This window comes from Pseudopipra pipra, chromosome 7 (assembly GCF_036250125.1).
Source record: "Pseudopipra pipra isolate bDixPip1 chromosome 7, bDixPip1.hap1, whole genome shotgun sequence".
NCBI lineage: Eukaryota > Metazoa > Chordata > Aves > Passeriformes > Pipridae > Pseudopipra > Pseudopipra pipra.
Window position 1 is genome coordinate 18,992,456 of NC_087555.1, and position 14,986 is coordinate 19,007,441.

The window sequence follows — 14,986 nt, forward strand, 5'->3', positions numbered from 1 at the left end:
AGTACTAAGTATCTGTCAGGTTTTTCCTCTGACCTACCTCCAACAAGTCTTGGAAAAGACTTATACTATAATGAAGTTCATAACTCATGCTGGAAACTCATGCATTCAGTTCTCTAAGTTGAGAAACAAATGACACCTTCACTGCAGTATTACCATGGCAATAGGAACAACAGTGGGCTGTGGTAACAGGTTCGTTCACACTGTTAAGCTATAGGCTGACAAGGTCACAGAGTGGGAGATCTATAATCACTTTCACAAAATGGATCAGTGTTACACCAGTAGATGTTTTGCACTCTGGTCACAGGTAAAACAATTATTGCTGTTATTCATTGTAAGGAGTCATCTAAGTTGCAACCCTGTAATCAAAGAATGCAGTCTATTACACAGAAGCTACTTGAACTACAGAATATCTAAGAACAACAAAAAAACAAACCAAAACACTATGGTAAACTCTTGACTTTTTTTTAAGTGTACAAACAGTTTTCCAGCTACATTTGACTGTTAACCTGACTTCCTCACCTCAGTATCATTGTTGAGATTCCACAGGTCAAGTCTGCCCATCCCATCCACACAGGCAAACAAGGCAGGGTGAGTTGGAGACCACATCACATCATAAACATAATCTGAGTTGTCTTCAAAGGAGTAGAGAGGTTTGTTATTCTGAAAAAAAGCAAAGATGAAAATGCAATACCCAAACCCTGCAATTCAAAATTATAAAGCTAAAGGGCAAACCAAAATAGAGAACTTCAATATAACTAAAAAGTAATTCACATTTTGACTTGCTTTAAAAAAATGCCTCTGCAGAAACCAGCCCAAAATTAATGCTATTATTAAAGGTATGCTTTCCAAAGCATGCAGCCCTTTTGCTGGCTGCTACTGTAAAACAATAGCAAGACAACATTTTAAAAGACTGTAAATTTAACACATTAAGAATCTTGTAAATCAAGCCAATGATAATTCACTGACAGCACTTCAGACTATTACTGGGAGATTCTAACTCTGCTTCCTCTGCTTTGCATTCTTCAGGGCATCAAACTGACAAAGAAGTAATTCTGGCAATGGGAATGACATATTTCAATTGTGAGCCTCATGAAGTTTAACTGCCATCAGTTTTAATGCTGTCCCTTAGTCCTCCACAAAAATTGTAGCAAAACATTTGCCTTATGAATATATGAAGCAACTGACTTTACAACATGATTTACATTTGATTACATTGTAATCATTGTTGATAACAAAGGGCAAAAGGGTGAAAAGAATGGATCAGAAGTATACAAATGATGCACAAGCTGAAAGCAAAGCTTTATGTTGTTAACTGTAGTTTTGCTCGTCAGCTGCCTCCTCTTTGCAGGACTGCAGCTAAGAACCTCAGGGCTTCACAGGATTTGACTTCAGGTTAGTGAACTGCCTTAAGTAGCTTACATTATAGCACCACCTTGTGTCAAGGGCTACGAAGAAAACCACTGAACTATCTAAGTTACCTTAGTTGTCCAAAGCTTTACTGTCCAGTCAAAAGAAGAGGTGACAAAAAGATGTGAGAAGTCTACAGGTCCAACTGCTGCATGGCAGTTGATACCTGTGATTGGTCCCTGGTGTCCTTCAAACATCTCACTGATTCCAGCTTTGCTGTTTCAGAATATACAACCAAGGTTAATTTATTTGGAAACTGTACATCTGCAGACAGAGATAGCACTGAAATGCAATTTAAACAAAGCCACAGGAAGATTTTGTTGCTTTATATGGATGTTACCTCACTGCAAAAGGCTTCACCACAGCAGGATCGCAGAAGACCAGGCTTGAAAACAGACCTTAAGTTCAACATCTATTTTCTACTAACCCTCAGTGCCAGAATATATCCCAGGGAGAAGAGACTCATTCAGCAGGTACCAGACCACACATTTAACTACATTGTCCTCCAAGCAATAGCTAAAACTTCCATTCACACAAGGAACAAAATCCAGTCTTCGGGAATGAGCGTAAAACTCCCACTGATTTAAGGGAAGTTTATGGACACGGGGTTCAGACATAAACCAGTAACAATATATCCCTAATAGCCTCCTATCAGGAGCAATGAAAAAGAAGGGGGGGAACAGATGGGAAAGATGTTACACAAAAGTGATACAATTTTGGGTATTTTGGAACCAAAAAGCTGTGCAGCGAGGGTGATATGTATTTGAGATGAAACCTGGACACTCAATTGTATTTAAGAAAGCAATTGATAAGATACAGTCAAGACAATTTCAAAATAGATTGAACAGCAGGAGAACAGCTAGCCAATTTAAGATTTGTGCGTGATGTTACTGTACAATTATCTACAAAACTGATACGAAGTTTGGAATGTTCTGCTACAATTCAAATGAATAAAACCACAGTAACCTATGCTGTCCTCATCAACACAACTCATAATACCAATTCAATATTCCAACTTCTCCTGTTTTTAAGGAAGCTCTTACTCAGGAAAAAGTGTGCACTGCAATTCACAAACAGCTACTTTGAACTCCTTCAACACAAAGGAGGAAATATGCACTTTAAATAATTTTAGGAGTGTAAAGCATGCAGGGACTCATCTTTTCACTATTTTTATTTCCTTTGAATAATTAAAGTTTGTATTCACCTGCCATGACGGCATGCAGTGTACACTGAGCCTTCTTCACTGCCAACAACAAAGTTGTTGACATCTCCAATAGGGAAAGACATGCAGGTAACAGCCACAGCCTTGGACTGTTTGTGAACCAGCTCCATGCTGTCCTGTAGTGAAAATATCAGCAACTTAATTTATGAAAAGAAATATTAACACCTACAAAATCATTTAGATTTTGCAATAGGAAGGGGTTTTTATTTCACTTGTATAGATTGGGCAGGAATAAGGAAGTTTTCTTATTAAAATTGTTTCCATCACTAATAAAAGTGCAACAAAAAAATACAAAAGGATCAACAGAAAATATTTGATTCCACAGGTGGGCAAATATTTTATCAAATATCAAGCTATTTTAATTCCGGGTGTTGGGAAACTGTTGATTACTGTTTCTAAAGTTAGTTAAATTTTTTTACAAAATATTAACCTGGAATAAATACTGTATATATCCAAAGTTATCTTACCTGTGGTTGGGAAAGCATGTCCAGACTCCAAGAGCATATTTTCCCATCAGTTGAGATACTAATCAAATTATGAGCATTCTGGGTCCCAACAACATTCACACAGTACACTGGGTGCTAAGAAATGTAAAATACTATCAGAAAGGAATTTACAGGTAATAACTGGTTCTGATATAATTAACATACAGTAAAATATACAACTTCACCTTTTAACAAAGCATAAAAGATTGAACAGATTGTCAAAAGTACAAATACTCCCCTAAGAAACTGATACTTATTTTTCTGACACTTTGATAATGCTTAAATGTTCATGTCCATATTTTGGACATTCAGAAAAATCAATCAAGTGCACTGAACAGTTTCCTAGACATTAAACACATCTCAACATGGCACAGTCCTTAAAGATATTTCACCTCCTACCGTGTGAGCAGCAGCTGACAGTGGAGTTCTCTGCACTGGGGTTCTCTTATTGCTGCGATTATCCCACAGCACTATCTGGCCTGAGTATGTGCCACCAACCACCAGATTGGGATGGAATTTTGCAAATGTAGCTGACATCACTGCTGACTGATAGGAAGAAAAACAAACAACAAAATATACATAAACTATCATTCAATGACACTATGTCTAAAGAAAATGAGGACAAATATCAGAACAAGTTCTTTGCCTAGATTTATTCAATACACTGTTTCAGTGTCCAATGAATTTAAGGATTCACATACCCTTTTTGACCCCTCCACAGTCTTTTTATCATTATAAAATGAAGTTTTCCTTGTCTTTTCTTTCACATGCATACATCTGTATTCCTCTGAGCACAGTTTGTTAGCAAAGGAAGGCCCAATAGCCCACAAAATTTTGATAATGTTTTGCCAAATTCTGTGCTTATTTTCTTAGAGAATGTAGAAATACATTTTGATACAACAAAGTTACTTCTGCAATCTGGGCTTTGACAGTAATGTGACAACTTGAGGTTAAATTTCAATTCAACTATGTAATTTTCTAAAACAACAGAAAAAAAGTGGCTATCTTGGGCTTGGCATAATGGAAGAGATTTGCATGTTTTTATCTTTCAGAAAACTACTAGAAAACTTTCATCTGCCTTTTTCTTGATGCATATTTCTAGTTTTCATCCTTGCTCCATCTCCTCAGGCTGTCTTCATTTTATTCAGTAAAATAAGCTGTAGTAGTATATGCAATCCCACTCAATCCCCTTACATACAAACCTTTGTGGTTCAACCATTACACAAGAAGACTTTTTTATTTTTTAAATAAAGTAAGAAAATCAGTTCTCAAACACGACTGAATTCTGAATGATGTCAGAAATTCTGAAACAGGATAATGTTTCTCAGCCACAATCTCTAGCTATCAACATCTGTTGGCAAATAAGTGTGGTTAAAGTGAATGCCAGCCCAATGAAATTATTGTATTGACAAACATCAGGAAGGTACTTGTCCAAATTCATCATGATAAAATCTTGAGCCTCCCAAGACAGAATCATACCTGGCAGTGAAAGACATACTCTGGGGTAGTTTTCTTGTACTTCATATTCCATACAAGGGCGACCCCATCAGGCTCGTGAGGTGCATCCTCATTGTTGTTGTAAGAGGCTACAAGTAATTCTGGGTACTGCACAATAAGTGGAAAAAAAACTCAAAGTAAGGAAGATGACTAGCTAATGGTTCAGATAATCCAGACTCTTTGCTTTCTTTCACCAAAATAGGGTTAAAAAAAATCACCTTACATTACAAATGAATGAAAAATTGTCAGTTAAAACTGTTACTAATTTAGTTCATAAAACAGCATTAATGTACACATCAGTTCTTTCATCATAACTTGCTTTTAACTGTAAAACCCAGTACTTTTAAGTGAGCTTTCTTTTCAGTGAAGCTCGGAGTTACCTTTAAGTAGTCCATAAACCAAAAGCAAATATGCCAAAGACTTTTTTCATAATACAAACCTTTTGCTACTTTTCACAAAAGATTAACAGCTCTGTCTACTTTTTGCAAATCATGGCAAGAACATATTTAGAAATGCAGCCTGTATCAACTGTACTTCTTATTTGAGTCAAATACACAGAACAATTTACAAAGGTAACCGTTTAATCTAAGCATTATTTCTTACCTGAGAGGACCAGTCCAAACAACTGACAACACGATGCTTTGACCAACGTTCATCAAAAAACTGCCTGTTTAATGACAGTTTTGCTCCTGCTTGAATCTCTCTATAAAGAGAATTAGGAGATATTAATCTTAGATCACTTTTTCAATTAAAAGTATTGGACATTCACAGGTTAGCAACATTCACATTACCCTTCTTTGTCCTCTAAGTCTCTTCCACTGTAGTCAAAGAAAATGTTGATTTGCTCAGAAAGGGCTCTTTCAACAATCCTTGTGGAGTGATCAAAGAAACTTAAAAATTCTTCAGAATGCAAAATTTGTTGTTTTTCCTCTTCTGTAAGTTCATGAGGGGCAGCTGAAAAAAATTTATACATATGTTTTCTGAACTGCATGCTTTCACCAATTCTTTTCAAGAAAGAAAAACGAGTATTTATCATGATTTAAAATAATTTTTACATTTTATATTTTGCTAGCTGATTGATATTTAACAAATTAATTTTAAATTAATGGAACAAAAAGTTAAAAATGTATTGATGCCTTTCTTTACAGCACACTGAGAATGTCTTGAGGTAAACTGTACCTTCTTCCTCCTCCTCTTTTTTTAATGTTTTTTCTTCCTCAGGTTCGACTAATGGTTTTGGTGCAACAACATCATCTTCCTCTTCTTCATCTAAGGAGAAACATTATGGTGAGACTGTCAGTGTTTCTAAAGAGTAACAGTAACATTCCATATGAATCTCAAATAACCTGAGGTAAAACGGTATCATGCAGCTTAAAATGGTTGTATTTGTAAAATGCAGTCCCCAGGATAACATTATCGCAACCAAAATATCATTGGAATACTGTCTACACCTGGGTTTTAGTTGCACTAAATTATGTAGTTGCATAAACTGAACTAAGACACATAAGAAATTGTAAAGAATCCAAAGCAGAAATCTCTTACAGGAATTCATGATTCCACACAAAACCATGTGGTGGATGCATGTTCTGTGTAACATATTGACACATTAATGCTGCAGAATAAAGAAAAATCAAGTGTCTAAGTCTACAGAGCAGCTGCTTATCTGTGATCTGAAACCATCAGAGTCTAATGGGTCTGCACATGGCATGAAGATGGCTTACATTAGCTTTCAGGTTGCTATTCCGAGAGGCAAATTTTGCTAAGGATAATAGCAGAGAGATTACATTTTTTCTGTCATTCTAGATGCAAGTCTCATTATCTGTATCATGTTTGGCAATGAGAACTTTACAGGAAAATGTGTTTTCCCTAATTGCAATGAATAACAAAATGTTAATGTTCGGGAATACTGACAAGGCTTACGGCACTTTCTGCATTTCTACATTTTATTCTTTGAATACTGTAAACCAGAAAATACCTTTAAATTACTTAGTGTAGTGGAATATGTATTTCCTGGCTTTTCTTCATCCACTTTCTAGAATAAGCTTCTGAAAAGATTCTTTTTATTGGTTAAACAGCTATGTCATCTGCTTATAAGGGAATGGCAGCAGGAGAGTGCTGCATGCCTCATCACAAGTAATGAGACAGTATTCAACAGGGACTAGGCTTGTTTGTTGCAGCCTCTCCCTGACCCGTGTTCAAAGTTATCTAACACAAAAACTAAAGGAAAAAAAAAAATCCACATGCATGCACACAAAAAGGGTTAAAAAAAAAGGGGGTGGTTAAGGGATGGGAACCAGCTGCCAAGCCATGGTCCCAGCAGCCAGGCCAGCTGACTAGATAGCAACAACCAGATGGTACTGCTAGGATTGTCTCTCTACTATGAGGTGGCAATGGGATGGCACAACATTTTTCTGCCTGACTGCTTCCAATCATGTCTTTCCCCAATGGCAAGCCTGTGCAATTACCAGCACTCCAGGAGGTCTACAGACAAGCCTTTACCCTGCAAACAAAATACAGCTTGTAGGCCATACCAGCTGCCAAACCACACACATAGTGATAGGTTTAAAGAGGTCTGAAAATCTTTCTAACTCCATAGTATAGGCAATAAAAATATAACTGTACCTGCAGGAAAGAAAGCTTTAAATGACACCGTATAATGCACACAATAATACAAACTCCAACTTAATCAAAATGATAATGACGTATGCCAATCCTACATTACTTGAAATTGAGCGATTTTTATGTTCTGACAAGTTTACAGAACTAGGATAAATGGCATGAATGATTTCAATATATGCTCATACTTTTGAACCAAATGGTGAAGGTTAAAATCTTTCCTTTCAAGGGCCTCAATCAGCCACAAAGGAAAACAGTAATCACTGTCTTTTCAGCCAGCCCAACCGCATTTGTCAGCCCTTTCTCCGTCAATGCAGCCAGAGCAATCAACCTGCCAAACATTCAGAATGGAAAAACAATCTGAAAATACAGGGTATAATGCACCTGCCAGTGAAAATGGCCATTTCAAGAAAAGCTAGTGATCTCAGTGACCCTGCTGAGGAGGCGGTGGTGCAAAGGGGAAAGAACCCGTAAAAGAATTCTTAGTGATCTCCACTCTCTTGCACATTGACACTTCCTTACAAAGCATGCCAATTACAGCTTTTGTGCTACTTAAAAAAAATGAAAGCTTTTTTGGGCAAAATAATCACGCAGAGAAACAGAAAGACACTGCTCCTTTTTAGATGGATTCGCACGTACAGCAGACTTGTAACCTGAAAACTGTATAACTTATAGCCATTCTAAAGAATGGAATTCTTAATGTCAAATCACTATAGGTATGAACAATGATTAATTAAAAAATGCAATATGAGTTAACATACATGGATTTTAAGAAAAACAAATACAGGACCACATATTCACGTTACAGTCACTTCGATAAAAATCCCCCTCTTGTTCACTCTGCCAATCAATCTTGCAGAATTAAATGATGCCTTCAAATTCATAGATTTGGTTTTGGGTCACCCTGGATACATTATTCTAGCTTTGAAAGTCCCAAATTAGAAATTTCAGCCCAACCCCCCATTAGTCATACTACACTGATTCTAAGTACCATTTTCAGTGACAGGAGTCAACTTCTTGTCAAAGTAGACGGTCAACCCCTTAGTGCTAAGTGACCTTCTAATCTACATATTTTATTCAGAAGATCATATAGTTGATTGCTCCTGCCTTTTAATGTTTGAAACATAAATGGCATATATTATACAGAGCTCTAAATTCCTTCATAGTACTTTCACTGCATACAGCCAGCTGATATTACTGCATTTAAATGCAGGATACAGCACTTATTTTAATATTCTCGAAGTATCAGACTTGAAATTGAACATGTCATCTCACTGATTTATCTGTAACTACATAAATCTAAAACCTTCTGCCTAAAAAAGAGTCATATGCAAACTTTCTCATTCAGGGATCTGTAGGGGAAAAAAACCCCAAAACAAAAAACCCCCACATATACAAGTTCTTGACCTTATTATCCAAAACTAGAATGCTTCTTATCCAAACCTGGGATGCTTTCTCAGAGAAGTTTACGATCAAAAAAGGAAGCATTAAACTACTGGACTACAAAAGAGGTAAGAAATGTTTGTTTTAATTACTCTTCTTGTGTCTCCTTTATCTTGAATTTATTTGATAACAAGCAAGATGCTGGAATTTGCAAGGAATTGGCATAATAATAATGTATCACCCAAAGACTGAAAGGTTGGACACACTATTTCTGAAAAAGTTCCACATTTATGAAGTCAAGAACCACAATACAGTTGTGCATTTATTTCAAGTCAGCCAGCTCAGTTTGGAAACCTTAAGGGAACTTCCTAACTTCATCCCCCTTATTCATTATTGACTGTCCCTACTGGCATTTTATGCCACTTCAATTGTCAGTATACCAAATACAATTTCAGATTTAAAAAAGGCTGCTAAGACTAGGAAAAGTCATAAGGCCATGAAGACAGGAAATGGGATTGTCACATCAACATATTAATGAATATTCATTATAATATGCTAAGGGCTTTGCACCATATTGTTTCTGACAGGCAAACAGGGGATCTAAGGTTACAAACTGAGCAGCAAAGTAGCTGCTATTTTTATGCAATCTTTAATGGCAACAAATTTCTTGTCAATGAATGCTAAAAACAGATTTAATGAACCACTGAATTTTTACTTTGAGTTAACATCGAAATTGTGATGTATTTTGGCAAGACAGAAAGAAAAGCAGTGCTATAAATTAGGCTGCACCTAGCAATAAATACTGTAGAGTGCAGTTCCAGTTGTCTGAGTAATCTGTTGCTGCAGAGTAGGTTAATCAAAGTTAAATCATCTGTGAAATGGGTGGCTTTTGTTAAGCTGAATGTCTTCATATCAAGTTTTCCCATCTATATTTCACTGTACATTTCAAGGCATGTACTAGATAATACAGAATCACAGAATTTTCTGAGTTGAAAGGGACCCACAAGGATCATACAAGAATATACAGAGGTCTGTTATTATTATTAAAATATTAAAATGCATAAATGCTACATTCATCATAACAGCATCCAAGAACCAAATCCTATACACCATACTGTTATTACTCTGCTTAATATTTTAATTCTTTGTCTTGGAGACATTAGCAGACAATTATTCCTCAAAGAGTGGAGCTAATACATTAATACTGTCTGCCTTAATTGTGACAGCTGAGCAAAACCATATTCCCCTATATCCCATCTTTCTTTGAATTAATGACTTCAAGGACTCAGAACACATCTTTACTGGGCATATTGGTGACTAATTTCTTTCCATGTGATTTTGGACAATATGTTATCAAATCACAAAGGAAGAGATCAAATAGTATAGTAGAGACCAGTGTGGCAAGATGTATAGATAAGAAAAAAAGAATTAACACCAATGATTACAGTACTGCGTGTAGTGGCCAACATAGAGCCTGCAGAACATTAAGACATACCACAGTTCACATCTGAATTACATCTTTGTTGTTGAAACAATTTCTGCCGCCTGCTAGAAAAAAATGAGTCAAGGAATGGAAGATAATTTCAAATGTATTTTCAGACAGTAGATCTGAAAAATCCGTTGCCAAATAGAGGTTAAATAACAGCCCTAATAACCAGCTGACCACACCAAAATTGAACAATGAGAGAAGCAGGAGAAGTGTTACACACAGCATCAGTGAGAAATAGCAGAAAAGGGGATGTTAGAAAAAGGATACTGCGGAATGAAGCAACCTAAACACTGTATGTTCATGTTATGATCATGACAAGTTACTGAAGTGTAGTAATGGCATACAGACAGAGACACTCAGGCTTAGTTTATCAAGTAAGGGAGAACAGCATCAAGTATGGCACAACACTTTTACCAAGCCAAAAATAATTTAATTGGTCTCTAAATAAAAAAGATAGTCATCATTACTGTATGTACAGAATGACAAAACTCACCAAAACAGAAACAGAACATGCCAAAAGAACACAGAAAAAAAAGGACCTATTTTCTCTGCTATATTCCTCATAACAATGAACCATTTCATCATTTCATTTCTTTTAGGTAACAAATACAGCTGCTACAGGAAAGGAGGGTGAAAACTAAGGCTATTGAAAATTTAAGAGAAAAAAATCAAACCAATAGTGTGAGGAAAAACACCCCAACAAGTATTGCAAATTTACCTTCTAAGTGTACTTTGGATGTGAGCATCTTCCTATAATGAAACAGTTCATCTTCCTATATGAAGCATGTTTATTAACTTCAATTAATGGGGAAGTTTAAGATTCCATAGAGTTCAGTATACAGTGAATGACTTCCTGTGACAAAATACTTACCACTCTAAAGAAGATTCAACCTATAATCTCAGTGAAACTGACTTCTAGGAGACCCCGATTTTATTGTTTTACAATAAAAAAGACTTAATCTTCCTAAGACAGGCAGTTTCTCAAATACTTCGAGGTCATAATAAATCAACATATTAGTACTGCACTAAAATAATGGAAGTTGCAAGAACTATTAGCACACCCAAGGAAGCTGTTCATCACCCAAGGAAGCTGTCACATTTCAAAATTAATTTAACTGTTACAGTGAATCCAAAACAGGCATTTCCAAATGCCAACTTTTAGTTGAGGACACGAAGTCTCTCCTATTTAACTTACTTGGTATGTGTTGCCATTTCCATAACAACTGGAAACTGTTTTAAAACTAATTTACTTCTATTTCCTATTTATCTGTCTCTGGTGGGACAGACTAGTTGTAGTTTGAATGTTTCCTAATTCAGATTACAATACAACTACAAAACCACTGTGCCACACAGAATTGGATCAGAGAGAACTATTTAATTTGGTGTTTTGTTGTGGGTTTGTTATTTCCTCCCCCCTGCTTCCAAATCGGTGTTAGCACAATGAAACCTACAGCACGAGCGGACCTAAACCTGCAGAACAACTGCACAGCATATCTAATAAAACTGCTTCTATCTTCCTTTATTCAAAAGCACAGCTCCAGCAGTATTTTAAAATCTCGAGATATATTAATTAAGGGTCTGGTTCACTTCATTTTATACGGAGGTGTGAACACTGGACTGGATCTAACCCAGCTCAGATGCAACTTTGTTCCTGTAGAAAGGAGCTACTGCAGGTGTAAATCCAGGCTGCAAGCTCCACTTTCAAGTGTACTTTGCAAGGTAACTTTGTTTACAGTATGTGCTCTTAGATAAATAAAAACCACGACAACTCGGATTGTGAGAATAAGAATCTATAAGCCACATTTTATAGAATTTAAATTTATCTAACTGCACCCAAAAATTCAGCATATTGCTTTTGTCAATTGTTTTTAAAGAGTTCAAAGTTTTCTTCCCACAATAAAAGTCTCTTACCTAGTGACTCCTTTTTTGGAGGCAGCATGATTTACTCTTTTTTTAAGCCTATATCCTATTTGTGTTGTTATTGTAAAATGCGAACACAGAGCTTAATTATGAATGTATTCATGCAGTCTGAAGATAGACCTTAAAAAGATCTTTGACACTAATATGATGAAAAGGCACCTGTAAGCACACATACATTAAAAAATTTATGATAGCCCTAAAGAAATCAGTATTTCTAAGGTGGAATGGATCAAGAGACAACACATGTATTAGAGAGCTTTCTGGTAAATGCAGAAATAAAGATGACCACCTTTCCAACTGCACTACAGTAAACCTCAACTACAGCCTATCCACTGTGAAACTCGGATCATACAATCCCAAGCAATTTCCACTGTCAGCAGGCAGCAGAAATAAAACTCTTCAAGCACATAAACTATGAACTGAGTCTTCAGATTCCATGAACTTGACAGAGGAAAGAAAAAGAGACCTGAGGGATTAGAGAAAGGAAACATTAAGGTCATAGGAGAAATGAAAGCAGGAAAACCCTAAACACTTATCTGCGCAGGGATACAGACAAAATGAAGAATGGAAAAGAAGCACAGTTAGCAAAAAAGCATATCCTCTGGCTCTCTGAATAATGAAGTTTGGAAGATATATCCTTGCATAAATACCCAAAAGTTCACATACTAAAGAGCAGGAAAATGCAAAATTATGAATTTAGAATTAGGTACTAAAATTGCTAGCAAAGACACATACTCAAAGTCAGACACATTAAACTACCAAGAGATTGTGTTGTAGAACTGCACACAAGTCAGGTCAAGACTAGTATTTTCGTTTGCAGCTAAATTCAAGTATTTCAACATTGTAAAGCAAATTTATTAACTAATCACATTCTCTTTGGAAAAATTTATTTTCTGAAAAGCAAACAACTCAGAAAGAAAGCCCATGTTTAATGGCTGCATAAGGTAATGAATAAATTAGTTCCTTCTTTTAAAACTCAAAGTACAAGTGCCAGGTATAAAAATTCAAATTCTTAAGAAGCAGGGGGGTTAATTGCTAAGTCGGTGTAAGGATACACAGCCTTCAAGATGGCTTGGGTTGCAAGTGACCTTAAAAGATCACCTAGTTCCAACTTCCCTGCTGTGGGCAGGGATACCTTCTACTAGACCAGGTTGCTCAGAGCTCCATCCAGGCTAGTCTTGAGCACTTCCAGGGATGGAGCAGTCACAGCTTCTCTGGGCAACCTGTGCCAGTGCCTCACCATCCTCAGAGTAAAGAATTTCTTCCTAATATCTAATCTAAATTTACCCTCTTTCAGTGTAAAGCCATTCACCCTAGCCATGTACCCCTACAGGTAACAGAAGGCTGCTATAAGGTCTTCCTGAAGCCTTCTCTTCTCCAGGTTGAACAATCCCAATTCTTTCAGCCTTTTCTAATAGAAGAGGTGTACCATCCCTCTAATCACCTTGGTGACACTTCTCTGGACTTGCTCCAACAGGTGTGTGTCCCTCCTCTGCTGGGGACCCAAGAGCTGGATGCAGTACTCCAGGTAGAGTCTCAGGAGAGTGGAGAAGAGGGCCAGAATCATCTGCCTCAATCTGCTGATCTGCTTTTGATGCAGCCCAGGACACGTTTGGCTTTCTTGGCTGCAAGTGCACATTGGTGGCTCGTGTCCAGCCTCTCATCCACCAGTACCCCAAGTCCTTCTCAGCAGGGCTGCTCTCAATCTGTTCATCCACCCAGTCTGTGTTGATACTGGGGGTTGTCCCAACCCAAGTGTGCGTGGTGTTGTTGAACCTCAGGAGATTCCCATGGCCCCACTTCTAGAGCTTGTCCAGGTCCCTCTGGATGGCATCCCATCCTTCAGGCATGTCAACGACCCCACTCAGCCTTGTGTCACCTGCAAATTTGCCGAGAGTGCACTCAATTCCTTTGTCTATTAACAAAGGTATGAAATAACACTAGTTCCAGTATGGACCCCTGAGGGACAGCACTTGTCACTGATGTCCACTGGGACTCTGAACCATTGACCACTACCCTCTGGATACAGCTGTTCATCCTATTCTTTATCCAACTGACAGTTCACCCACCAAATCCATCTCTTTCCAATTTAGAGAGAAAGGTGTTGTGGGGGACTGTGTCAAAGGCCTTACAGAAGTCCAAAGAGATGACATGTGTAGCCCTTCCCTTGTCCACTGATGTAGTCACTCCACTGCAGAAAGCCAGTAGGTCAGTCAGGACTTGCCCTTGGTGAAGCCATGTCAGTTGTCTCAAATCACGTCCCTGTCCTACATGTGCCAGGTTGTGTGTGTATTCTAAAACATCATAAATGCAAAATATATCCCATTTATTTATCAGCTGTCAGCTAATTAAGCAACTCAGTGTCTAATCTGAACAGTTACTAGGAGTGTGAAAATACCACGTATCAGTAGTAAGAGTGATGTTAAACAAGATGCGGAATGACAGTTAGCAAGACCTGTAAGAGTTTAATAACAGAACTGATATCAATTATCTCACATATCAACCTTCATTTACCTTATTAAGTTTCAAGATCACAAATGCTGGTTTTAATTCAGCCAGTCATCGTTATTATAATCGAAGAAACCAAAAAATAACTCAGGTAGTAATAAGTTAACCATTCACCTTCCTTTGGCTGAGTCATAACAGGTGTTTGCGTCTCCTTTGTATATGTAACAACTTCTCGAGGAGGAAAGTCAACTTGTGTAATTTTGGCCATTCCAAGTTTAACAGGTCCACGTCTAAATAAAATTAATACAGAAATCAGAAAAAAAAAATTAACTTTATTAATTATTTCATATTCTGCCCACAGTAATACCCAAGTCATCCTGTCACAGCACTGCTGTGTCAAACGTAAATCCAGTGAAAGCTCAACTCTGAAGAAGTCACACAATTATGACTAATATTTTATCATTATTATTTAAAATCAGCTATTTATACATCTGTGACAAAAAGAAATATATGCATACA

General features: G+C 37.0%; 1 protein-coding gene across 10 annotated transcripts in view; it reads right to left on the bottom strand.

Moving 5' to 3' along the window:
* DYNC1I2 (dynein cytoplasmic 1 intermediate chain 2) overlaps positions 1-14,986 on the bottom strand; it is a 29,488-nt gene that overhangs the window by 2,048 nt on the left and 12,454 nt on the right. For all 10 annotated transcript variants that reach the window (XM_064660869.1, XM_064660868.1, XM_064660867.1 and 7 more), the window contains 10 exons: positions 14,642-14,757; positions 5,791-5,880; positions 5,403-5,565; positions 5,215-5,314; positions 4,594-4,719; positions 3,514-3,660; positions 3,097-3,210; positions 2,612-2,745; positions 1,479-1,623; positions 520-660 (listed from right to left, as the gene is read on the bottom strand). In XM_064660869.1, coding sequence (XP_064516939.1) covers positions 520-660; positions 1,479-1,623; positions 2,612-2,745; positions 3,097-3,210; positions 3,514-3,660; positions 4,594-4,719; positions 5,215-5,314; positions 5,403-5,565; positions 5,791-5,880; positions 14,642-14,757 — 1,276 coding nt within the window. The remainder of the gene's footprint in view (positions 1-519; positions 661-1,478; positions 1,624-2,611; positions 2,746-3,096; positions 3,211-3,513; positions 3,661-4,593; positions 4,720-5,214; positions 5,315-5,402; positions 5,566-5,790; positions 5,881-14,641; positions 14,758-14,986) is intronic.